General features: G+C 39.7%; 1 protein-coding gene across 3 annotated transcripts in view; it reads right to left on the reverse strand.

Moving 5' to 3' along the window:
- The window catches only part of ROCK1 (Rho associated coiled-coil containing protein kinase 1), a 112,515-nt gene that overhangs the window by 74,433 nt on the left and 13,885 nt on the right, over positions 1 to 24,197 (reverse strand). For all 3 annotated transcript variants that reach the window (XR_016280614.1, XM_089517151.1, XM_089517152.1), the window contains exons 2-7: positions 10,083 to 10,164; positions 6,661 to 6,761; positions 5,927 to 6,064; positions 2,858 to 3,033; positions 1,725 to 1,809; positions 1,352 to 1,496 (exon numbers count right to left, since the gene is read on the reverse strand). Coding sequence is in view for 2 of the 3 variants with exons in the window: in XM_089517151.1 (XP_089373277.1) it covers positions 1,352 to 1,496; positions 1,725 to 1,809; positions 2,858 to 3,033; positions 5,927 to 6,064; positions 6,661 to 6,761; positions 10,083 to 10,164 (727 nt within the window). In the remaining variant the exon portion in view is untranslated. The remainder of the gene's footprint in view (positions 1 to 1,351; positions 1,497 to 1,724; positions 1,810 to 2,857; positions 3,034 to 5,926; positions 6,065 to 6,660; positions 6,762 to 10,082; positions 10,165 to 24,197) is intronic.

Here is a 24,197-nt window from a genome sequence, read left to right on the forward strand (position 1 = left end):
AATAAAAAGCAATAAAATAATGAAATAAAATAAAAAGCAATAATAAAAATACTGAAATAAAATAAGAAGCAAGAATAAAAATACTGAAATAAAATAAGAAGCAGTAATAAAAATACTGAAATAAAATAAGAAGCCGTAATAAAAATAATGAAATAAAATAAAAAAGCAGTAATAAAAATAATGAAATAAAATAAAAAAGCAAGAATAAAATACTGAAATAAAATAAAAAAGCAAGAATAAAATACTGAAATAAAATAAAAAAGCAATAATAAAAATACTGAAATAAAATAAGAAGCAAGAAAATACTGATATAAAATAAAAAAGCAAGAATAAAATACTGAAATAAAATAAAAAAGCAATAATAAAATACTGAAATAAAATTAAAAAGCAATAACAAAATAATGAAATAAAATAAAAAGCAATAATAAAATACTGAAATAAAATAAAAAAGCAATAATAAAATACTGAAATAAAAAAACAAAAATAAGTATTGTATATTTTTAAAAATTAATTTTAAAAAAACCCAAGGCAGACCTGAAATGACTCACCTTTCCAATTCCTCCTCCTCCTCTTTCTCATCCTCCTCCTCCTCCGCTTTCTCATCCTCCTCCTCCTCCGCTTTCTCATCCTCCTCCTCTTGCTCCTTCCCGGCCTGAGTGGAGCCTAGGCCCCAGGCAGGCCAGGGGGAGAAGACAGCGAGGCCGCTGGCTTCTCTCTCGGCAGGCCGGGGGGCGGGAAGCCAACGGCGGGGAAGGTGGCGCAGCCGCGCGCAGGAGGCGCCGCCTCCACCTTCGCCTCCTCCGCCCCAGACCTCGCTGCCCTCCTCTTCCTTCGCCTCCTCCGCATGGCCATGCGTGGTGGAGGAGGAGGATGGCAGCGAGGCACCCGCGGGCGCCCAGAGCAGCGCCCAAGCTGCGGCAGGGCGGCAATCGGCGGCGGCAATCAGTGGCAGGACCAGGCTGGGGCCGGTCCCGCTGCCTTGGCGGGCCGGATGCAGCCCGTGGGCCGTAGGTTGCCGATACCTGGTCTAAATAATCAGTATCATCCTAGAAAATCTGGATCTGAGCTGCTATTACTCACTTTACTGAAGAGTGACAAATTAATCAGGCTGCTAGTTGCAAAACTATCTTCAAAGGAGGAATTCACAGCTACCATTTTCCCTCTGGCCAAGCATCCTCTCTCAAAAGTAAGCATTCAGAAATCCTGAGGAATGTTTGCAACCTAAATTGCAAAAGTCTATGATTGCTTTTAATTACCATCATATAGCAACAAAATCCTTTACAAAAACAAAGCAATAATTTCAATCAAAAGGAAATGCCATGTGCAGAACTGTGATTATTCTGATGCTCACCCACAAGCATTTCATACAAAAAGACACCAACTGACCACCAGTCACATTCTCGTCCATAGTAACCATCACCACCTTGAGATTTTAATACTTCTGGAGATATATAATCAGGTGTTCCAACAGCTGTATCACATCGTACCATACCTTCCTATAAAGAGAGAAAGGGTTTTTTTAAAAAAAATTTAAAAAACCACTCTGTGGAACTCTCCTAGTATTATGAAAAACATTTTAAAACAAAATACATTCATAAATCTGCTTCAATGTTTGTGTCAAAACGAAAGCTGAACTCCATTTAAAGGCTTAGTAAATTAAATAAACACTGGCATTCAAAAAGCATTTCTTTGTAAAAACAAGATTTTTAAAGAAGCATACCAACCTTATTCATCTTCATACAGGTACCAAAATCTGCTAGTTTTAAGTGGCCAGATTTATCTAGCAGCATATTATCAGGCTTTACATCTCTGAAACAAACAGAGTTTTATTTATAAAATAACATCATTATTAACCATTATAACTTCAGCCATATAGTTATTAAGTAACAAATTACTAAATTGATAGCCAACCTCTGAACCACATCTGTATTCATATTCCTTCCCCTCACTGAAATCAACTATTCATCTGTGATTTAAGCAGACAAACCATTTCTCTTACATGATCAGTTCAGAGGATCTGCCCATCTACAACTGGCATTAGTTTTCCAGGATCTCAGGCAGAAGTCTTTCACAATCATCTATTACCTAATGTTTTTGGTTTTTTTTAGTATTTCACTAGCAGCATAGTTTGCACTTAATGTGAGCATCAATGTATGGCACAATAACAATTAAGGGCAAGAAAGGGTAGGTATTTATTACAGGATAGACAAAGGCTTTTGAGGAGAAGCAAGCATTTGCAGGGCTGGCTCACTGTTTTCTAAACATTTCTATCAGCATTATACCTCACTGTATCTCATTAACATTGAACTAAAGCGTACACAAACTAGATTTTTTTCTACTGCTCTCTCTGGCTCAATAGTACTGAGCTGGTGGATATTTATTACCACCTTACATATAATGGTGGAAAAATGACTTTGTGTAAAATGGTATGGGCTGCTGTTTAAGCAGGGATCTAAATTCTGCTTTGATGCAGTTCTACAACTATATTCTTATCAGAAGAATAAACAGAATCTGTATTCTGGATTCTACCAAAAATGTTTTAAACAAATTAATGACTTCATAAATACAGAAGTAATATTTACAGTTACAATACAAATGCCACGAGGCTGTCTTCAATATACAAAAATCATAATGTAAGTTAATTCTACCTTTGTTACAAGGGGAAGAACTAATTACATCTAACTCTGCCCTAAAATTTATTTCAAAGTCTAGGGATAGTTCTCACAATAACACTAGTTTCTATTTCAGTTTTTCACCCCCTATTTTCTTTGTTTCAAAATACAAATTTTAAGCAGGTTGGGAATAACTAGAAGAAAAAGATTAGATCTTTATTTATTAAGAAAAATATAAAATATACCTGTGAATAAAGCCCATGGAATGAATTGCATCTAATGCAAGAACAACTTCTGCAGTATAAAATCTTGCCCATTTCTCAGGAACATCATAGTTGCTCATTAAATTCACCAGGTCCCCACCAGGCATGTATTCCATCACCATATAAAGATAACGATCATCTTGGAATGCATAAAATAACTACAAGAGGAAACAAACTAAAATCACTGACAGTTTCATTAACTGTATTATTGTTTTCTTTTTATTAAGCATAAGTTATCATGTACTCATGTAAGTCTAGAAATTTTAGTCAAAATAAAGTACTGACTCAAAAAACTAGAGTTGATTATCCACAGCCAAAGTAAGTGCTATGCTTTAATGCTTATATATATAAAAAGGAAGCATCCCTGGTGAAAAGTAAGGGTGTAATCTGTCCTGCAAAACCTACCCCCCCCCCCCCTACTCTGTCATCCATCCATCCTTTAGTGTGAGCCCTGTTATGCCTGCTGGAATTCTGTAAGTTCTTTGGCGGCATTTTCCTTTGCTTCATCCTTTACACCAGTGATTCCCAAGGGGGCAGTGGAAACATCTAGGGGAGGGGCAAGGGGACAGCAGGGGGCCAGTGAGGGAAAAGAGGGTGGCAGGGGGGGCCTTCAGAAAAGTAATGGTGCACAACAAAGACAAGGGGCACCATCAGACTTTAGGACTATGTTGGGGTAAGAGTAGCATAAAACTTCTTTTCAGGGTCCCTTAAAACTAACACAGAGACACACTGATCTCTTTGTGTGGTGGTGTCTCCCACTCTTCACCTGCCTGTGTGAGCTCACTCTCTTAGCCACATCTTTTGCTAGTAGTGGCAGTGGTAGTAGGGAAACCTATGAGGCTTGGGCACAGGGTATTGTTTTTGTGGCTCAACAGAACCATTTTGGGACAGACTGATTGACAGGAACAAGGAGTTAGAGCAAGTGGTGGTGGGGAAGAAGTGGCAGCAAAAAAGATGTTTCAAATTTGGGACCCTGCTTAAGCTTTGTGAGCTTTGCTGAGACTTGGCTGGTAAGTTTGGGTTGCACTGCTGATCCTGTTTTCTTTCATCAGACAGGCTGAGAGAAGAGGTAGCAGAAGAAATAATGTTGGTGTATTGGGGGTGGGGGGGACACACACTTGAAGCTATGTGGAGAACACATGTCTCTGGGGAAGGAGGAGGAGGAATATTCGGGGTCAATTGTTGGAAAGATATCTTCACCTTGGAGTGGCTCCTGTAGTTAAAATCTCTCTCTTTCTCCATTCACACCAGTCTCCAGACCAAGTAGCACCTACCTCACCATCACGAAACTTCTCCTTTTACACTTTTACACCTTGGGAACAGCAACCGAGCAGCTGGCTGAGAAGTGACTGAGAGGACCTCTCACACATACTAGATTTTTCTGGAAGGGCAGAATGGATGAGAAGGTCCTTGGTTGCTGGTGATAGGGTGCAAAGAGAGCAGCAACTGAGAAGCTTTTTGCCCAGGCTGGCCTTTGCTGCAAGGCTGGCTCAGGCGAGAGTCTTCTCAGTCACGGCTCAGCTGCTACTCCCAAGGTGACTGGGTGCAGTGACTTAGATTGGTTGTTTTGAATTTTCAGCAGAAAGGTAGACCTAATATCAAGAAATACGTATTGGGGTGCACTAGGGTTGTCGCCAAAGAGGAATGGGAGTGGTAGCTGAAAAAAATTTGGGGAACACTGCTTTAGACCCTTTGTAATCTTGATTTATCATAAAAATCCATAATTTTGGCCCCAAAACCAGCTCTCAAATTATACATGAGGATGACTTATAGAAGAATAAATACAGTAATATTATTATTTGTTAATATTTAAACAGTAACAAGATGGTTACTGGACTTTCAGAAGCACTTTCTTACAACTTTTTCAAAGGCACATCAACACAAATGAAGAAAGATATCAGTTTATCATTTATTTTATACACTTTATTTATCAAAAAATACATTTAGCAAAAAATTAATGCGGTGCAGGCTCTGCAAACATGCCACAATCACATAAGGACTTCAACAAAACAACCAGAGCCAATCACCTATTCTCCTAATTTAGGCAATCAGGACTCTGCTTGCCAGCAACCAATATTTATAACCCACTTGGTAATAAGCTGTAAACAAACTGAGAAGTTTCTAACTAATCATAGTTTTCCATTTAATTCAAACTAGGATGTTGTTATTATAACCTTTAGAACAAGCTAGGCTCTTAAACTAGAGTCTGAAGAGAGTTTGAGTTTATGACTTGTTCCAAAGCTGATAAGTATTGCTTTTCAGATTGGATTAAAGATGACACAGTGATTAATTAGACATTTCCATTTTTAAATTCTAGCTTGGGTAAAAGAACTGTCTGTCATGAAAAAGGCTCAAGGCAACTGCATATTAAGATGAAATGCAGTTGGCTCAAGCAGGCTATTCACTCACAAATGCTGTACTCATAGTGGAGGAGTGGCTAGCATTTAAAAACAATATATAGACAATACTATTGCCTTCAGAAACAAAATACTCAGCAATGATCAAAACACTGGTACTGAGCATAATTGTCACTTAATGTCTTTTGGTTAAAGTTAAAACTGGTTTTATGTCTTTTTGTGCTTTAAAAGCATGCAAACTTCAACATATTTATTTAATGAATTTTTTTAGATATTGATATTTGCACAGAGAAAAGAACTTATCCACCTTCTGCTTCCAATTATGATATCTATTTGATTTCTATATTGACCATCGGATGATGTCTATGTATGCAGTCACCTCTTGGGCTGCCTGAAAATGTGTTTGCAATGAACAAACTGTTGGCATCGCAAAATTAGTCACTCTCCTATATCATTTCTTGATCCTAGGCCAAATTTTCCTACAATTTTTGATTCTGCTGTTTGCAGAATTTTAATATACTGCTTGCTGTATACTGAAATTTTAAAATTATTTGCAGCTTTTCATTTTTATAATTAACTTAGTATTTATTTATAAATTTGCTATACTCTTACTAAACCAAACTACTTGATATACTCTTAAGAACAAATTTCAACAGCTTACTAGATGCAAATTCAAATAATTTTATCATTATACCTGAACTACCCAAGGGCTATTTGCAAATGCCATGATATCTCTTTCTTCCCAGAAGAATGCAGAATCTGATCTTTTTATCATCTCAAATTTGCTCAGAAGCTTCATGGCATAGACCTTTCGTGATGACTTGTGCCTTACCTTTAAAAAAAACGCACAAGAGAATGAAAAAAATCAATATAAATAAGAATTAAGAGTTCAATCTATCATATCATGTAGGTACAGGTCCCAAACACATTTTGCACCAAGCAAGACAACAGACCTGAACAGAAAGCTTTATGAACCTCACATAGAAAAATACACAGCAATTACATATGCTTAATGGGGTTAGTGAAATTGGACTTCCCTGCAGTCCTTCCTATGGCAGCTAGCAACAGTCCCCTGAAGGTGCTACAGAGATGCCTGGGAACTGTGGTTTGATTCTACACTATTTCCAAGAACACAATTTCCTTTAGCTCCACCATGCCACAACCTATTTCATCTGGATAGTCCCTCAAACCCTCTGTAATGGAATTTAAGAGACTGCTGCAGGGATAAGGGGTAAGGAAGTATGCTTCTGTCAGCCCCATTATGTACACCATTTTCATAAGTTTCCACATTCCATATAGGCAGAAAGGAAATCATCACAAGGTCTGGTGCATAAAAGTATGCTCCTTTTTCATTATAACAACTTCTGTTTTAAAAGTCCATGTTTAAAATAAAGTGTAATCTTATTAATGTGCAAAATAGTAACCTACCAACTGGACTTCCCCAAATGCCCCTCTTCCAATCACTTTCACAACTTCATAATCTTCAGCTTTCATACGGAGATCTCTTATTTTGTTTATTGTGTCTTTATCTTTGAGGAAAATATAAAAAGAAAAAAACTATAATACAAGGCATGATAGTTACATATGAAATAGCTTAGAATAAAACATATAAAAACATAGTGAATAAAGTTGTTCATTCTATTTGTGTTCCATTTGTTGAAAATTTCTTGCAACATCTGTTGCTTGTTAAATACACAAACTGTTTAAAGACCATAGCTTCTTTCCAAGATCTTTTTTTCCCTGAGCTGCAACTATCTTCAGCAATCTGAATGGTTACTTTCATTTCCATAGCAACATACAAATGTCAAACACACAATACAAGATTTTCACTGGAGGAACAAGTCAAGAATGAAGTTTAATTTTGCTTTAATTGATGCTTAAATATTTGAAATGAGTCATTAGAACAATTTGCACTCACCACAATATACTCAGTTACGACACAGTACAAAAGCCTAAGGACTAATTTAAGCAACTACAGCATACATAGGGTTAAACATTACATAAATAAAATGAGATTCCAAGTAGGGCAGCCTTTTTGCTCTTTTACATATTTTCAAACCACTTTACTATGAAAATATAAGCAAAAAGGCCTGCATTTTAAAAATAAAACGATCAGCCAATAAACTACAATAATTTAAATTCCTGGTTGTCAGATACTTCAACTCCAAATTTGGTAACATGTTATTTTAATCTACATGGGTCAACACTGGCATGAGATTATACAAAAAAAGCTTAACATTTCATTTCTTTGCTTGCAAAATGCAACTACTGAAATAGCCCTTCCTATAATGAAAAGCTCAGAGGAATAACATTTGCATTAGTGAAACGTGGAAAAAAAAAGGTTCATTAGTGGGGGATATCACAGAAACAATGCTCCCAGCTGCTGCAAATTTTTGGTGTAATTTCACACAGGGTAGTGACACTGCATGGCAGCTAAAAGTTTAGCAAAGATGAAGCCAGGAAATTTAACTAATGTACTGTATATACTCATGTATAAGTCTAGAAATTTAGGTCAAAAAATTGACCCAAAAAAACTGAGTCGACTTATCCAAGGGTCAATGTAAGTACTGTTATCTTAACTCTTATTTAAAAGAAGGAACCATCCCCTCGTGAAAAGCAAGAGTATCTATCCTGGAAGCACCGACCCCCATTACTCTCTCATCCATCCAGCCTTAAGATTATGCACAAAGAGTTATGTCTGCTGGAATTTTGGAAGCTCTTTGACATTGTTTTGCTTTGCTTCATCCTTTACATCCTTTGCTATATGCCCCTAGGTTTTACCCTCAACGTATCCACGGGTCATAGCAAAATCCTTAATTTTGGCCCCAAAACTCACCCTCGACTTATACATGAAGTCGACTTATAGTCGAGTATATATGGTAAGTGAATATAGATTAGTGGCACGAAGAAAACCATTCAGAGCTTCACAGACAGTTATCTTAGTTCTCTGGGTTAGTGAACACCTACCCTGCTTCCTTCATTTGAAGCTGGGCAAGTGCATTATTTCTACTGTTTGTTCATAGAGGAGGAGGTGAGGCCAACGGAAAAGGCAACAGATGAAAACATGTATCATGAAGAAGCAGCAACAGATTTTCTGTTTTTCACTACCTGGTTGCTAGTTCCACATGTATTGCTGTATACAAGACGGAGCACTGGAACCTACAATCTCTTCTTCAAAACCATCAGGGAATGAAAAGGCAGACCCATCTCCATCAGGGCTAGCCTGAAGAAGAAGAGCCCTCCCTCCAGTCCATCTGTCATTATCCAGCCTGGGAGGCAGTGAAAAGGCAGGCCCAACTCCATCAGGCCTAGTCAGAGCAAGAAGAAGGGCCCTCCCTCCAGTCCACCTGCCGTGGTCCAGGCCCTCAGAGGGAGAGAAGAATTGCTGGACTTGATCCCCTTCCCCACCATCATTCCCTTTTGCGTTTGTGTCATATTTTTTTGGATTGTAAGCCTGAGGGCAGGGAACCATCTGAATAATTATTTGTAAGCCACTCTGAGAGCCTTTAGGGCTGAAGAGCGGGGTATAAATACAGTAAATAAATAAATGAATAAATAATTTTAAAAGGTAAAGGTAGTCCCTTGACATGAATGTCTAGTTGTAAATGACTGTAGGGGGTGGTGCTCATCTCCATTACTAAGCTGAAGAGCCAGCGTTGTCCGAGGACTCACATAACTAGTGAGTTTTTTGTGTAGATAAGGAAAAAGCAGAACAGGTGTGTGCACTCCAACAGGTTGAAGAGGATACTTTACCCCCTCACAAAACCACAGATGAAGAAGACACAGCTTATATAAGGCCCTCCAGCCATTTAAACAAATTCTCCCGAACCTATGACTACTCAAAAGTCTGTAGATGTAAAATTGCCCTCAAAGCATCAACTGCCCCTTCTAGAAGCCTCGAGAACTTTGGGGTTAGTAAACATTATTCACAACCCAACACCCCAAACCCAGTCCAACAGCTCTGAGAAAACATAAATACAAATTGAAAGTGACTTCAGGTCATTTCTCCATCAGATCTGTGGAAAATCTGAAGACACTGTAGCCCACTAACAGGGTGTATGGGGAGAAATGTGATCATGTTCTCAACTGCAGTTGTCCAGCACTACTTAAAAGTCTCCTCTCTCTGTGGGAATAAGATCCAAAGAGGGAGCAGTAAGCCATACAGCCCAGTCCCAGGGATTGTACTGAGATACTGCTCTTCATCATGTGCACAGCATAAATTTCCATTATATACCTCCTCCTTCACAATTTTAATACTGTTATCTTATCCTTTATCTAAGAAGCTGAGGGCAACCTAGTTAGCTGCTCTCATGTTATCCTCGCAACCCTATAATTTAAGTTAGGCTGAAAGACAGTGACAGTAATAGTGGGGTCATGCAGATGGGCCAGAAAGTGCAGTGCGTGGCCATGGCCAGGCCAACTGCACCAGGCCCACGGCAACAGCACACACCTGGCCCCGATCCGGGCCACCATCACGGCCTTAAACCCAGTTGGAGGAAGGGGCAGGTTATTCCTGCTCCTTTTTAGTCTGACTCTTCCAGGTTTGGGCAGGTGGAGGAGTGTCCAGCCACGTTTGGGGCATGTGGTGTATAAACTTGAAGCCAGCACTTCTGGCCCATCTGTTTGAGGCTAGTGAGAGTGCTTTCTTTACTTTAGGTACAAACTGCTTCAAATACCAAATTGCCACACACAAAATTACCAGAGTACTCTAAGAACCTTAACAAAAAAAAGAAAAAAAAAAGAAAAAAAAAGTATTTTAGAAGGAAAGTAACATACTGAACACAAGATCATTATCAGCAACATCAGAAATCCAATGACCAGCATACATGTATATATAAGGACATACTTACATTTGTTTAAAAAGGTGTCTATGTTTTTATTCTTCCTTAAAGCAGGAAAATCCAAATCATATACCAGGGCATCTAATCCATCCTGCAAAACAAAAGGCATTAAGATGTTTCAGAATACAAATTATATGTACTACATATAAACAATTTTTTTAAGTTTTAAGTTTTGTATGATTGTGTACACTTTTATATTTTTAATGGTTTTATATAATTTAATGTATGATTATAAAAACTGTGGCATTTTAACTGCTTTAATTTTATTACTATGTTTTAGATAACTTTGTTTTATTGTTTCTGAGCCAGCTTGTAAGCATGTAATATTAGCAATTATTCACATGAAGGTCTACACATTTTGAAGTAGAAAAGTATCCATACACAATAGTCATTTCACCTTTTTGGTACACTCCTAATAAGCAATGATCAAATTCATGTGATTTTTCTTACACAAACTCAACAGAGGCACTGTCACAAAACTGTCAACTTTATTGTCAGAAAGCAAATTATGTGACAGAGAGTCCTGCCCTATGGCTATTCTATGGCAACTATTCTAGCAACCAGCAAGCAAGCAAACAAAGAAAAACCAATCCAAGGAATAACAATTTATGTGACTATGTGCTGAGGATACCATGGCCAGCCAAAAAGATAAGCAAGTGGGTCCTAGTGCAGAAGAAGCCTGAACTCTCCCTAGAAGATAGGATGACTAAATTGAGGTTGACATAGTTTGGACACTCCATTACTAGTGTGTGTGTGTGTGTGTGTGTGTGTGTGTGTGTGAGAGAGAGAGAGAGAGAGAGAGAGAGTGTATAGAGAGAGAAAAAATGAATCATTCATGTACATGGCACTTTATACAAACAGTTACAGAATAAAATATTTATAACTATTCCAACAATATAAAATACTAAAATACAATACTAAAATGCAATGAGCACACACACACACGCGAGCATACAAAATGCAGAATAAAACAGAACAGTCAGTACAGATAATCAAATACAATCCTCCCTTCATTCTCTCGGACTTGGGATCCACATCCCTTGACTATCTGTCGGAGGCAAAAAGAGGGGGTTAAAATGGGGTGCGCCTCCATTCAAGCCAATAGGGCTTGAATAAGTGCAGTTTTCCATTTTGGGGGAGGGATAGAATGGATAGCCTGCAAAAATGGAAGGAGGACTATATACTAAAGATATAAAGCATTCATCCAAAATTCCAAAAGTTTTAGAAAACAAAAAAGTTTACAATTTGGATTTAAAAACAGCGAGGGAAAGAACAGTCCAGAATTTTAGAGAGAAGTGATTCCAGGAATATGGGATGGCAAGGAAAAAAGGACAAAAAGGAAACCCTTGGCTGAATGAGAAGCCCAGAATTCTCAGAGCACAGATTTCATGAGAAGGGAAGACTCATTAGAAAAGGCAATGATACTAAGAAAAGTGAAAGGCAGCAGAAAGACAGGAAGACTGCAAGTCAGATGGCAAGACAGGGAGGGAGACCATGGGCCTGATCCTGCAGGTCCTGGGTAGAGAGGTAGAGGATAGGTGGTCTTGGAGATGTTTTTTTCTGAAAAGTCCTTTGGACAAAAATTGTTTCCCAAAATATATATTAATACAGTATGACAATAAATAATAACAAATCAATATAAACAAAAAGGAAAAACACAAAACTAAACAAAGACAACACAGTCAACCAGCACAAAAATTATTTTTAAATTCATTTCTAAACAAAAATTACCACAGATTTCCTTTATTAGCATATTTGTCTGAAAGAGATGAGACCCAAAGTGTTTTTTGATCTGATGGTGTACTACAGAATGATATTTAGCAGTTATTGATGAAATGGAAGGAGACAAAACTATGACAAACATTTTTTTTGAGGAATTCAAAAACATAGCTGTCTAACTCTAGAAAATCAGTGTGCAAAGGAATCTTGTAGCACCTTTGAGACTAATTGGAAGAAAAAAGATGGGGGCTTGAGCTTTTGTAGACTTGAGCCTACTTTCTCAGATGCGGGCTCAAGTCTATGAAAGTTCAATGCTACAAGTTCCCTTGGCATATTTTTTTTAAATTCTACTCTAGTCATTTGGATTCAACATGTCAGTTTCTATGCAAGATCAACTGCCTATGTGTAATTTAACTAGTGTCAAAATGAAAAATCTTTCCATGGTTTCGTAGGCGGGTTACAGACCGCCCCTTTCCCCGGTGTATCGGGGCCTCAGTGGCCAGAACGGCAGCCACTGAGTCCCCGATCCGCTGCTTTTCAGGCTGCGGGGTATAGAGGCGGCGTAGTCATGACGTCCTCATGGCGGCGGCCATGTGGAATGGCCACCGCCATTTTGTGCGCGCGCCGCGCATCTTAGGATTGGGGGCGTCCGGAAAGGATGCCCCTTTTTAACCCTAGCACGCGCGGAGCGCGTACTAAAGTGCCCGTCTGTAACAGGCTGTAATGTCTAACTGTATAGATCCCAGCAATATACATTTTGAACTGTTAGAACAGAATATTGAGCAACAGAATGGTTCCCAATTAGCAAGGGGGGTCAGGCAAGGCCACATTTTATCACCCTATTTGTTCAACTTGTATGCAGAATATATCATACGATGAGCAGGTTTAGAATTAGGGCCTGAGCAGATGGGCCATGATACCATGGTCTGGGCTGGTGCTCCTCTGTCACCAGTGCTCACCTAGGTTAGTCCCTGGGTCAGAGCTGGGATGGATGAGTGTTCACTCTGTGCAAAACCAAGGCTATTTTACCCCACAGTAAAGGCTCTTTACCTTGGGGTCAGACTGGATCCTCTGGACCTGTGTCAGTAGTGGCAGGATCAAGCCCAATACCACTAGGGGGTTTCAGCCTGCATCACCTATGTGGCCCATGCAGACAACCCCCTAGAAGAAGTGGAGACAGGAGGAAAGAACATCAGCAATCTAAGATATGCAGATGACACCGTATTACTAGCAGAAAGCATCACAGTCTTGGAACAATTACTAAGGAATGTCAAGGAAGAAAGTGCAAAGGCATGCTGATGAACATAAAGAAAACACAAATAATGATCATGGAGGGCCTACATAGAAAATGAGGAAATCGAAATTGTTATAAAAGTTCTTGTACCTTGGAAAAAACATTTTTCAGAACAGAGACTGCAGTCAAGCAATAAGAAGACTACTAAAAACGGGAAGGGTAGCCATGAAAGAACTAGCTAAGATCCGAGCGAAGATATACAATTGAATACTAAAGTTAGAATCATCCCAGCCATGGTATTCCCCATTTCAAACCGGCTTCCGGGCGGGCTATGGAGTTGAGACTGCCATGGTCAGGGGTAGCGTGTCCCTGTTAGTGCTTTTGGACATCTCAGCGGCTTTCGATACCATTGACCATGGTATCCTTCTGGAACGCCTTGGAGAGTTGGGTATCGGGGGCACTGCGCTCCAGTGGTTCCGTTCCTACCTCTCGGGCAGGTTCCAGATGGGGGGACGTATGCTCCAATAAGAGGGCCCTTGCATCTGGTGTCCCTCAAGGAGCCATTCTGTTACATGAAACTGCTGGGCGAGATCATCCGGAGACACGGGGCGCGGTGTTATCAGTACGCTGATGACACCCAAATATGTTTCTCTGTGTCTCCGACTGAAGCAGTGACCAAGGATGGCATCTCTCCTCTAAATGCCTGTCTGGAGTCGGTAATGGGCTGGATGAGGGAAAACAGACTCAGTTTGAATCCAGAGAAAACGGAAGTGCTTGTGATAGGTTCCCTGGGTCCGGGGATGGATATTTGTCCACCTGTCCTGAATGGGGTCACGCTCCCCTTGAAGGATTCTGTTCTCAGTCTGGGGGTGCTTCTAGACTCGTTGCTCCACCTTACACCTCAGGTGGATGCGACGGTCAGGAGCACCTGTTATCAGCTTCGGTTGATACGCCAGCTGCGACCCTACCTGGGCCGGGGGGACCTTGAAACAGTGGTACATGCTCTGGTGACCTCTCGGTTGGATTTCTGTAATGCGCTCTACATGGGGCAACCCTTGTACCAAACTCGGAAGCTTCAATTGGTTCAGAACATGGCAGCTAGACTGGTCACTGGATCTTCCAGGACCAGCCATATAACACCTGTCTTGAAAGATCTACACTGGCTGCCTATTTGCTTCCGGGCGCAATACAAGGTGTTGGTTATTACCTATAAAGCCCTAAATGGCTTGGGCGCAGGGTACTTGGAGGACCGCCTCTCCCCATACAATCCGCCACGCGCTCTCAGGTCAGCCGGGAAGCAACTGTTGAGAGTTCCAGACACAAAATATACTGTAAACAGCTCAGAGGGCCTATTCCATCTCGGCCCCACAGCTCTGGAACTCTCTTCTCAGCGAGCTCCGCTCAGCCACCTCCCTTGACCAATTTAGGAAGGGGTTAAAAACCTTCCTTTTCAAACAAGCCTTCCCCCAGACAGTGTAATTACCTGTACTCCCCTCTAACACACTGCACATGTAAGCTGAATCAGCTAGTTTGTACGTTTTTATCCTGTATTTTAACATTGTGTATAATTGTTTTAAATTCTGCTTTTAACTGTTTTTTATTGATGCTGTTGTTGTTGCAATTGTATATTGCACTCTGCTTGTCACCCGCTTTGATCTATTGGAAAAGCGGGTTAGAAATAAATTATTTATTATTATTATTATTATTATTATTATTATTATTATTATGTACTATGTGAGAGCCAGACAGTGAAGAAAGAGGATAAAATCAACCCATTTGAGATGTGGTATGCAAAAGAGTGCTGAGAATACCATGAACAGCCAAAAAGTTAAACAAATGGTTCCTTGAACAGATCAAGTCCGAAATATCCCTAGAAGCCAAAATGATCAAATTGAAGCTGTCATACTTTGGCCACATCATGAGAAGGCACAAATGATTAGAAAAGATATTAATGCTAGGAAAGATAGGGGGCAGTAGAAAGAGAGAAAGCCCACATGCTAGATAGTTTGACTCAATTAGGGAGGCCACAGGCATAAATCTACAAGACTTTAGTTTGTGGAAGACAGGTGGTCTTGGATATGTCTCATTCACAGGGTTGCCATAACTGTCGAGGTAGACTTTTAACAACAACAACATTACATTTTTCTCCCTCAAAATGGTTAATATTAACAAAGCCCATCTGGGATGTTGCACTTCATTATTAATTATGGGCAAGTCTCATAATTTTGTTAAAATATATCATTGATGATTTTTACATTATTTTCCCAGTATAAGTAATGAAAGTTGTGCAAGGGCGCAAATAGCTTTTATCTCAGTGATTGGAATTCTTTGGAGGGAAATCCTTTTCAATTTGGGACTTCATTGTGCACACTAAGGAGCAAGTGAAATCCAATGCTTTCTCAGCACACGTATAACTGATGTTGCTCATGCTCCTTTCCTCACTGCAGTGCTCCATGCCCTCCCATCAGTTCCACGGAAACCTCCAATACTTAAGAGCAGATTTTTAGCGTGTGTGTGTGTGTGTGTGTTGCTGGAAGAGGAATTATCTCTTTCCCCGTTCTATTGCCCAAGGCAGTTCCAACCTGTTGTCTGGGAGATTTAAATGGATACCATCCAATGTTTTTCACATACAGACTTTCACCACATGTCTACAGAAGAACAAATTCCTGGAACAACTTTCTTTAGACTATTACCAATAAAGATCAGTGAAGCCTTTACCATTTACCACACTTGACCCTTCATCAATGTGCACTCTCATCCTAGTATATAACTGAAGCAGGGAAAGACTTGTCATATAGACAATGTGCGTGACCATGCAGCCTGCAGCAAGATTTATACATTCTAGGCTCATTGAAAGAGTGAATTTTCTGAAAGCACAAGGTGTTATAGCTTTGCTGATACTAACCATATCTTGGGTGTGAACAGTTCCCTCCAACAGGATATCCATGAAAGGCTTCCATATAAATAGAACAAGTACATTTTAAAATCTAGAGACTCTCAGATACAAATTCTAAAATTCGCTCAAGGCCCATATATGTACAGACGAGCCAGCAATAGAATCTCCGTTCTCTCTGCTGCAGCTTCCCTTCTGCTGGAAATGGTCTTGATTCTTATCTAACTCTGTTGCATACCAATTTATGGTAATTGTTAGAGAACTGATCTAACACAAGGATTATAGCATTCAAGGCATAAGCAGTTTTGTTGAACAGCATCAATATGGCACATACTATCTGCCAAACTGTTTTATTACACTACATAGTCGGCCCTCCATATTTGTGGGTTAAACATTTGCGATCTGATTATTCCAAGTTTGATCATGCTCTCCCTGCCCCGCCCCCCGCACAGTCCGGTAGTGTGTGTGTGTGTGTGTGTGTATATACACTCCTGGCAGGAGGGGGAGAAGCCCAGGACAGGAAGGAGGGAAAGCCGAGCCCAACACTGGAGCAGTTTGGAAGGTTGTGCACAGTCATCTTCTTCTGTCCTGGGCTTTCCCCCATATTCATGTTTTTTTTCCCACTTTCATGAGGGTCTTGCGCCCCTAGCCCCTGCAAATGTCAAGGGCAGACTATATTCCATACAAACCAACACAGTAATACATAGAATAAAACTATATTTTAATTTCATATGGAATCATTTTTGCTTAACTTTAATATTTCGTGTTATTTCTATGTGTTTTTAAATGTAAAGTTAGCCAGAACTGGGATCATATGAAAACAAGAAGTTACATCTCATTTATTTAGAAGACTAAGGCCCGTTACAGACCGCCCAAAAGGGGCGGTCTTGGGACGCTGCCAGTTACAGTGCGGAGGAGCTGCAGCAGCCAAACCACGCGACTCTTCCGCGCTGCAAAAAAGGAGCACGGAAACTGCACACCTTCCGGCAACCCAGAAGAGACGTCGCAAGTGCCAAAGTGCGCACTTGCGACGTCTCTTCTGGGTTGGGACGTGCGGAGGCAGAGCGTCTGCTACGTCAAGATGGCGGCGCCCATCTGTATAGGGTGCCGCCATTTTGACATATCGATTACGTGCGAGGGGCAAGGTGCGTCCGGAAGCACCGCCCCTTGCGCGTAATCGCGGCGCGATGACGGTGCCTCTTGCGCCTGTCTGTAACACGCCTAACTTTGCATCTTTCCCTTTTTGGGTAGAGCACAGTAGATTTATGAAATGATAACTCATGATTTATTATTTCATTCATAATGCTTCTATTAAGAACTGAGGTAAAAATAAAGAAACATATTTTATTACTGCTTTAAACTTAAAGATCAAGTAGGCACAGTATAAAAAAAATCTCAATTTTTGCTCTAGTGCACAATTTCCTAACAAAGCAATGTACTTGGCTTGTTTCATGATTAGATCTTAGTCACTGTGTGATAAGAAGTTGCCTCAGATGGAAGATAAGAAGAGGCTCAAATTCTGATGCCATGATTTAAAGGACCCTATAAAATCTACATACGATCCCTATTGTATTCACATTGAATTTGCCCCCTGAGAAATGTGGGGGAAGATTGGGCATCTTGGGAGGAGCCTCAACTGTGTTTCCCCAGATATAACACAGGGTAATGAAAATTCCTTGCTACCTCTCCCTTAGTTCTCCTGAGCAATTTCTCATGCCTTGGAAGATATACTTTACAAACATCTGCCCACAAAAATGGCATTTTCTCTTGATCAGGAGATCCCATTGGGCAAGAGCTGTCTCTTGTGATTCTCTCAAGAGCTTACACCCCACTGTTCCCTAAATCGAAGGATTAACCCTTTAGTTTCCTGGAAATAAACCAACTCATACAGCTGTGTTGTCCTCAGTGATCAAAGTAATGGTGAGATTATCACAACTCCTGACATTTTTATTTAGATACATCTTAATAATATTGATGCTATGTATGTTTCACTTTTACTGCACCACTATTGTAACAGTATGTTCATAAATAACATAAACCAAAATTCTCACTTCTTATGAATTGCAAACTATTACACGCAACACATTCATTCCCACTTTCCTTCTGCTTGTGTCAACTGCTATATAAAGCTCCCTCACCATCTCACAAGAGGAACTCTCGCAATAGTTCTAGGTTCCTGTGAGTTTCAAGATCTCTATATAAGATCTCTCTCACATTATAGGATTTACATAGGCTTGTCTCACATGCTCTTCTCTTAGTCACCTGAGGAACTGAGAGTAGGAAAGACTCAAACTCTGATACCATGATTTAAAGGCCCCTATAAAGTGTTGGCTCAAGCTATATTTGTAACAGACAAACCCTGGTTTGCTGTGCGCTTAATGTTCTGCAGCTGCTCTGTTGTGTGTCACTGCCATGTGTCTTTCCACAAGAGGGCACAAACCTTGCTTACTCCAGCCCAAGCTCAGAGCATTTGGTACACAGCAAAATGGCCTGAGACCAGGATCCATCTGTTGAGTACAGCTACCATGTTTTTCCTACTCTCAGCTCTACATGCAACTGAGAGAGGTACATGTGAAACATGATTTGGAGCCACTCTGCCTCAATGGCTAGAGAAGAGGAAGAAGAGTTCCAGCACCATGCCAGCCGCAACGCCAGCAGGAAGACCCTCAGTATTAGGTACACAAAGACATTTTGCTCATACCAAAAGCTCAGGAGTTGGTCAGTTGGGAGTGCAGTTGGCACCTGCTCAACAAATCAAGATATATAGGATTTGGGACATCAGACTTCAAGCACTCAAGTATGGGATGACCGGTTGAAAATAGGACACCTCAAAATCCTACCTTATTTTTATTCTGAAATGCTTTCACAATTATTAAATTAGCAGAAATAAGAAGCTGCAACCCTTATCATGGATCTGATAAAGGATCACTATTAATCCTGTGATGGACAGATTATGGTTTACCCAGGATTACCATATCACATGAAGTAATCATAGCACACAGGAAAAGCTGCCAGCATTATATTCTTTAGCTATATTTGATGGAAATTGAGTCTTTTATCAATTAGAAATGAGCTTTGACCCTTCACCAATGCCTTGGCCCTTCAGAGTAATTGATCAGAGTATGACTGTAGATCTGTAAATGATAGTGGGTGGTTTCTGTAATGCGCTCTACATGGGGCTACCCTTGTACCAAGCCCGGAAGCTTCAGTTAGTACAAAACATGGCAGCCAGATTGGTCACCGGTGCGTCCAGGTCTGACCATATAATATCTATCTTGAAAGATCTGCACTGGCTGCCCATTCGCTTCCGAGCGCAATACAAGGTGTTGGTTATCACCTATAAAGCCCTACATGGCTTGGGCCCGAGTTACTTGAGGGACCGCATCTCTCCATATAATTCACCCCGCACACTTAGAACATCTGGGAAGAACCTGTTGGAAATACCATCTTCCAGATATGTCTACACATCCCAGAAGGCTTTTTCTGTAGTTGTCCCACGGATCTGGAATAGTCTTCCCAAGGAGCTCCGTCTTATGACCCCCCCTGGAATCATTTAAAAAGAGACTTAAAATCTTTCTCTTTTGCCAAGCCTTCCCCTCTGTAGAATGAATAGTATTTTCGATGCGATTTATTCCCTGCCTTACCCTGTTGTATGTTGTCCATAGCGTTTGTAGAATTTTATATTGGAGTTTATTTATCCTGTTTTTATGAGATTGTGTAATGGTTTTTAATTAGTCTGTAACCATGCTTCGATCCTATGGGAGAGGCGGGGAAACACAAATAAAATTTATTATTATTATTATTATTATTATTATTATTATTATTCTGGTTCCCAACCAGAATGCCTGAGGAAGATGTTGAATCTAATCTAAAGTGAATCTAAAACATAAGTCTGCATCTTCAGAGTCTGATCTATCCAAAGATTCTTCATACAACTCTATTTCTGACACCACATTTGGTGTCAGTTTCTGACACTATATTTGAATACTTTTTTTGGAGCCATAGATGTGGTAGATGATTCTCTAGGACCTGACCAAGAAAGCATAATAGACTTTATAGATGTTGCTAGATTATAAAATCTATAATCTTGGTGTGTTGAGGAAGAACAATGAGATGGCAAAAGTGTAACAAAAAAAATCTCAACAAAGCAGCAGCACATGCAGTAAGAGCAGCAGCTGTTCCTGCTGCTGACAAAAAGGACCTGAAAGAAGAAGCAGGAACCTTCTGTGCACTAAGGAGGCACTATTCCACCCACACCTACCCTCCAAAAAATCTGTGCTCAGTTCTGAAAGGTTCTGATTAATTATATGCAGCCACAAAACAATCCATATGTGTGTACCACAGAGATCACCAAGACAAACCTCATTTCAGAAAACATGCTAAATAGAAATCTTAGTGGTTGTTGTAGCTGGGAAGAACAAGGAAGCAGTGAACAGGTTGTGTACACAAGCTAACTTTAAATACATCAGAACCCAAGAGAATCCTAGGTTCTTACAGTATGTGAATGAAACCACTATACATGTGTAATGATGATGTTCCTAACTGGACAGGTTGACAGCAATTCTAATGACATACACGTGTCCTTTCAAGGACTTTAAAATGTTAACGTTCTAATTTGTACATTTAACATAGAATTCTTAAAATGACATTAGGATAAAAAAACTATGAAATAAAGCTGCTCTGAGAGCCGTCTGGCTGAACAGAGGGGTATAAATATTCTAAATGTAATTATACAGATACACTTCTATACAAAGTTATTACTAGCAACCAGGAAACACTGCTGCATATCTGTATGACAGATTTGAAAAGATAATGGAATGAAAAACAATGCTGCTAAATATAGTTGAACAATATGACAAAAATCACAAAAGGAATTACTGTCATGTCAAACTCAGCTATCAATGAGTATCCAACCACAGCACAATAATATTATATAAATACTTATTTTCAAACAACATTCCAGGACTAAGACAGGAATAATGTTTCCATAGTAACCCAAACAATTTTAAAACAAATATATATTTTAAGTTACACATTGTTTTCTAAAAAGAGTTCAATTATTTTGCTTACCCTAATAGGCATAAACACATTGGGGCACAATAGAGGAAGAAAGGGGGCTGGGGAGAAAAGCTAATTTATTTTGTTTGTATTTTAGATGTTTATAGTATTGATTCAGTGGCCCAAGAAACGGAGACATCTTTAAAAACATGCTTACATATTATATGCCTCCTATGTTTACTTCAGTAAAATTAGAGAAGTGAAAATAGGTCTGATCCACTGTAATAATTTTTAAAGGAGAAGTAACAAGCCAACTCTAGACAGTCTTCCAAAGTATTCCCCCTATTCCATTTACCAATAAATAAAAGTTTCTCACTAGCAATAAGGGTTTTCTTGGGAAAGGCAGAAGGAAATAGTCTATTAACAGCAGACATCTCCACAGTTAACAAGCAACCATAACACAAATTTTCCTTCTAGGCCTTCTGGTATAGCAATATGTTTATTGTTTATCTATCCCACTTCTATCACCAGTTATTGTATGTACTACTAGGGGTAAAAGAGGAAGCTTATGTTACAAACATACACAGAACATATACGAATATCAAATATGCCCACAATTCTAATGTTCATTAATACTTGGATTTACAATTTGTGAAAAACTGGTTATGAAAGCAACTTTTTATTGTCCTTTGTCCCAGATACTTTCCTCATTAAATCAAGACGTGACTAACCTATGTAAATATACAGCTCACTAACTGGAAGAAGCCAGGTATTTGAAAATGAATGAGAATTTGATAAGCGCACAAGTAAAGTCCAGTTAGATCAGACCACAAATTCACCTAGTATTCATCATCAATATTATGTTTTGCCACTGGCCAGCCAAAAGCATCCAAAAGAGTTTCAAGTAGGCTATGAAAGCAACAGCCTTCCCAATTTGTCTGCAATGTTTGACATACAGAAGAATACTTTCTCTGAATGTCGAGGTTCTTTCAACACATATTTGAGTTGAGGGCCTAGAAGGAATTTGAAGGGTGAAGGATAAGCCGCTGGAAAACTCTCCCCATATCACAAGATGGCTAAACTGTAGCTTCCTAATCCCCTAGCCCTGAATCCCAGAACTCTAGATAATAGCTACACTACTAAGATTTTGAGTAGTTCAGCATCTAGCCATGGACCTCAGTGCTGAAATGTTGGATTGGATCTTTCTTTAGCTTTCTCTCTTCCACGATATTCGCAAATACTCTGTAAGGTAAGGAAGGCTGAGCCAGCCAGAAGAAGGCTGTGTTGAATGAGGCAAGGTCACCCCAGCCGAGGCCTTGTCTCAGTAAGGAGGGAGGGAGGACTTGAGTATTCACTCAAGTTCCCACTGTCCCCAATGGTGGTGCACCATTGGGGACAATGGGACATGAGTATTTGCGAAATTTCATATTTGTGGGAAGAAGGGGTCCAGAACAGATCCCCTGGCATCTGGAAGGATGACTGTACTGGACTTTATTAAGTTAATTGTCTCAGCTCCAGGCCATCTCCACATTCATTTGCAACATTCTTTACTTGTGGAAATTAGAGATTCACACATCGTTTTGGTCTGAATTAATTCTTTTTAAAACCCATACATTAATTTATCTGAGGAGTCCTTCAAGGCTGAAGAATCCCCAGTTTTGATTATGAGTGATCCCACTTCAGTGCTGACCAACTAAACACAAGCTCAAATTTTGCATTACAAGGAGCAAATGGAGATTCAGAATATTGGGTATAACCTTTCCCTAAAAAGGAGCACTTTTATATAGTGATCCAACTTTACAGCGTCTCCTGGATCCAATAAGGGGCAGTGACAGGATGGAGACAAGGCAAGAGAATACCTTCTTCATTTCTGCACACCTTAACCTTTCTTTGTGCGCTCAAATTCAAGCATCCTGCCAATCAAAACCTAAGTATAGCTCAATCCACTCAGTGGCATCTGAGGAACCACATCATGCTGCTCTCTGCTTCTTTCTCAACTGTTAATCTATTGGAACCCATTTCATCTCACTGATGGGAAATCAGACTGATATTTCAGCAAATCAAAAATGTGTGGTTCTAAATTTATGATCTTGCCCTGAATGAACACATGTGACCTTCCACAATACATGTGAAACAATTAAATGGACAAAAAAAAGTGTCCGGCACCCTTGTCCTTCTTCACTGCCAGTGCCAGCAGGGGTTTGCAAACTCATCTCACTTACGAGAAACAGACTGACCCCACATGATCCCACAGTGGGAGAGCATGACTATCAAGCTCTATTAGTGTTCATTGCAATTCAGATCAATACTGTCCAGTTCCCATCGGTTCACAGGTCTGCCATGTGAATTCTGTCTTTTATTAAATGCTTCAATCCAGGCTGGTCATAGGAATTATTTAACTGTAATAACTGATGTTCAGTTTGCAACTCCTTCCCATTCTCTTTATCCTCATTTGTGTTGTGCCTTTCAGACTAAGCGTGTGCACAAGGACTGCTTATTATCTGTATTGATCTTTCATAAGTCACCCTGAGAGCCCTTTCCACCAAACACAGAGTTAAAACACTTGAAGTAAATATTTCTACCTCCATATTTTCATCAGGTTGGGTTTCTTTATCACTGAATATGAGTATCAGCAACTTTTGAAACAGAGCACACTCCAAGTGTTCCAGTCCAGTCCTTATGGTTTGCATTTTATTTTTTATCTCTGAAGTACATAAGCTAGAATCCTCTTGGGATGTTATACCACCAGAACTAGAAGTTCTTATACCAGTAGTTGTACTTTTTCTGAGCTTGTGTATAGAGGAATCCAGTACCTCTGTATACAAGCAGCTGCCAGGTGATACAATAAATGCCATCCTTTTAGTTGACACTCAGACACTCTACCCCACACTACACAGTTTAATTACTTTAACAGTTCAAAACTAAGTTCCAGTAAGTTTATTTCATTTTATTTATTGAATTTGTGTCTTATCCTTCTCTTAGGATGGGTTCTAAGATGGCTAGGTGCCATGGTTCCTGATATGCTTGTATCTATATTCAAATCAACATGAAAAACATTTTCAAGTTCAAAACGTAGAAGGTATCAGCTGAAAGCCTAAAATCTAATTGTTATTCCCAACTAGAGTAGACCCACTGAATCAATATGAACTTGATACAATAAATCTAAAATTGATTTAATAGATCTACTTAGCTGAGACTAATAGCAGCATGTAGGAGCTAAAGATCAATACAAGCTGAAATGCATCAAATCTACTGTTCACGTACCCTCTTATTTTTTCCT

This window comes from Sceloporus occidentalis, unplaced genomic scaffold, assembly GCF_023333645.1.
Source record: "Sceloporus occidentalis isolate IW3139 unplaced genomic scaffold, rSceOcc1.0.p SCAF_3, whole genome shotgun sequence".
NCBI classification, from domain to species: Eukaryota; Metazoa; Chordata; class Lepidosauria; order Squamata; family Phrynosomatidae; genus Sceloporus; species Sceloporus occidentalis.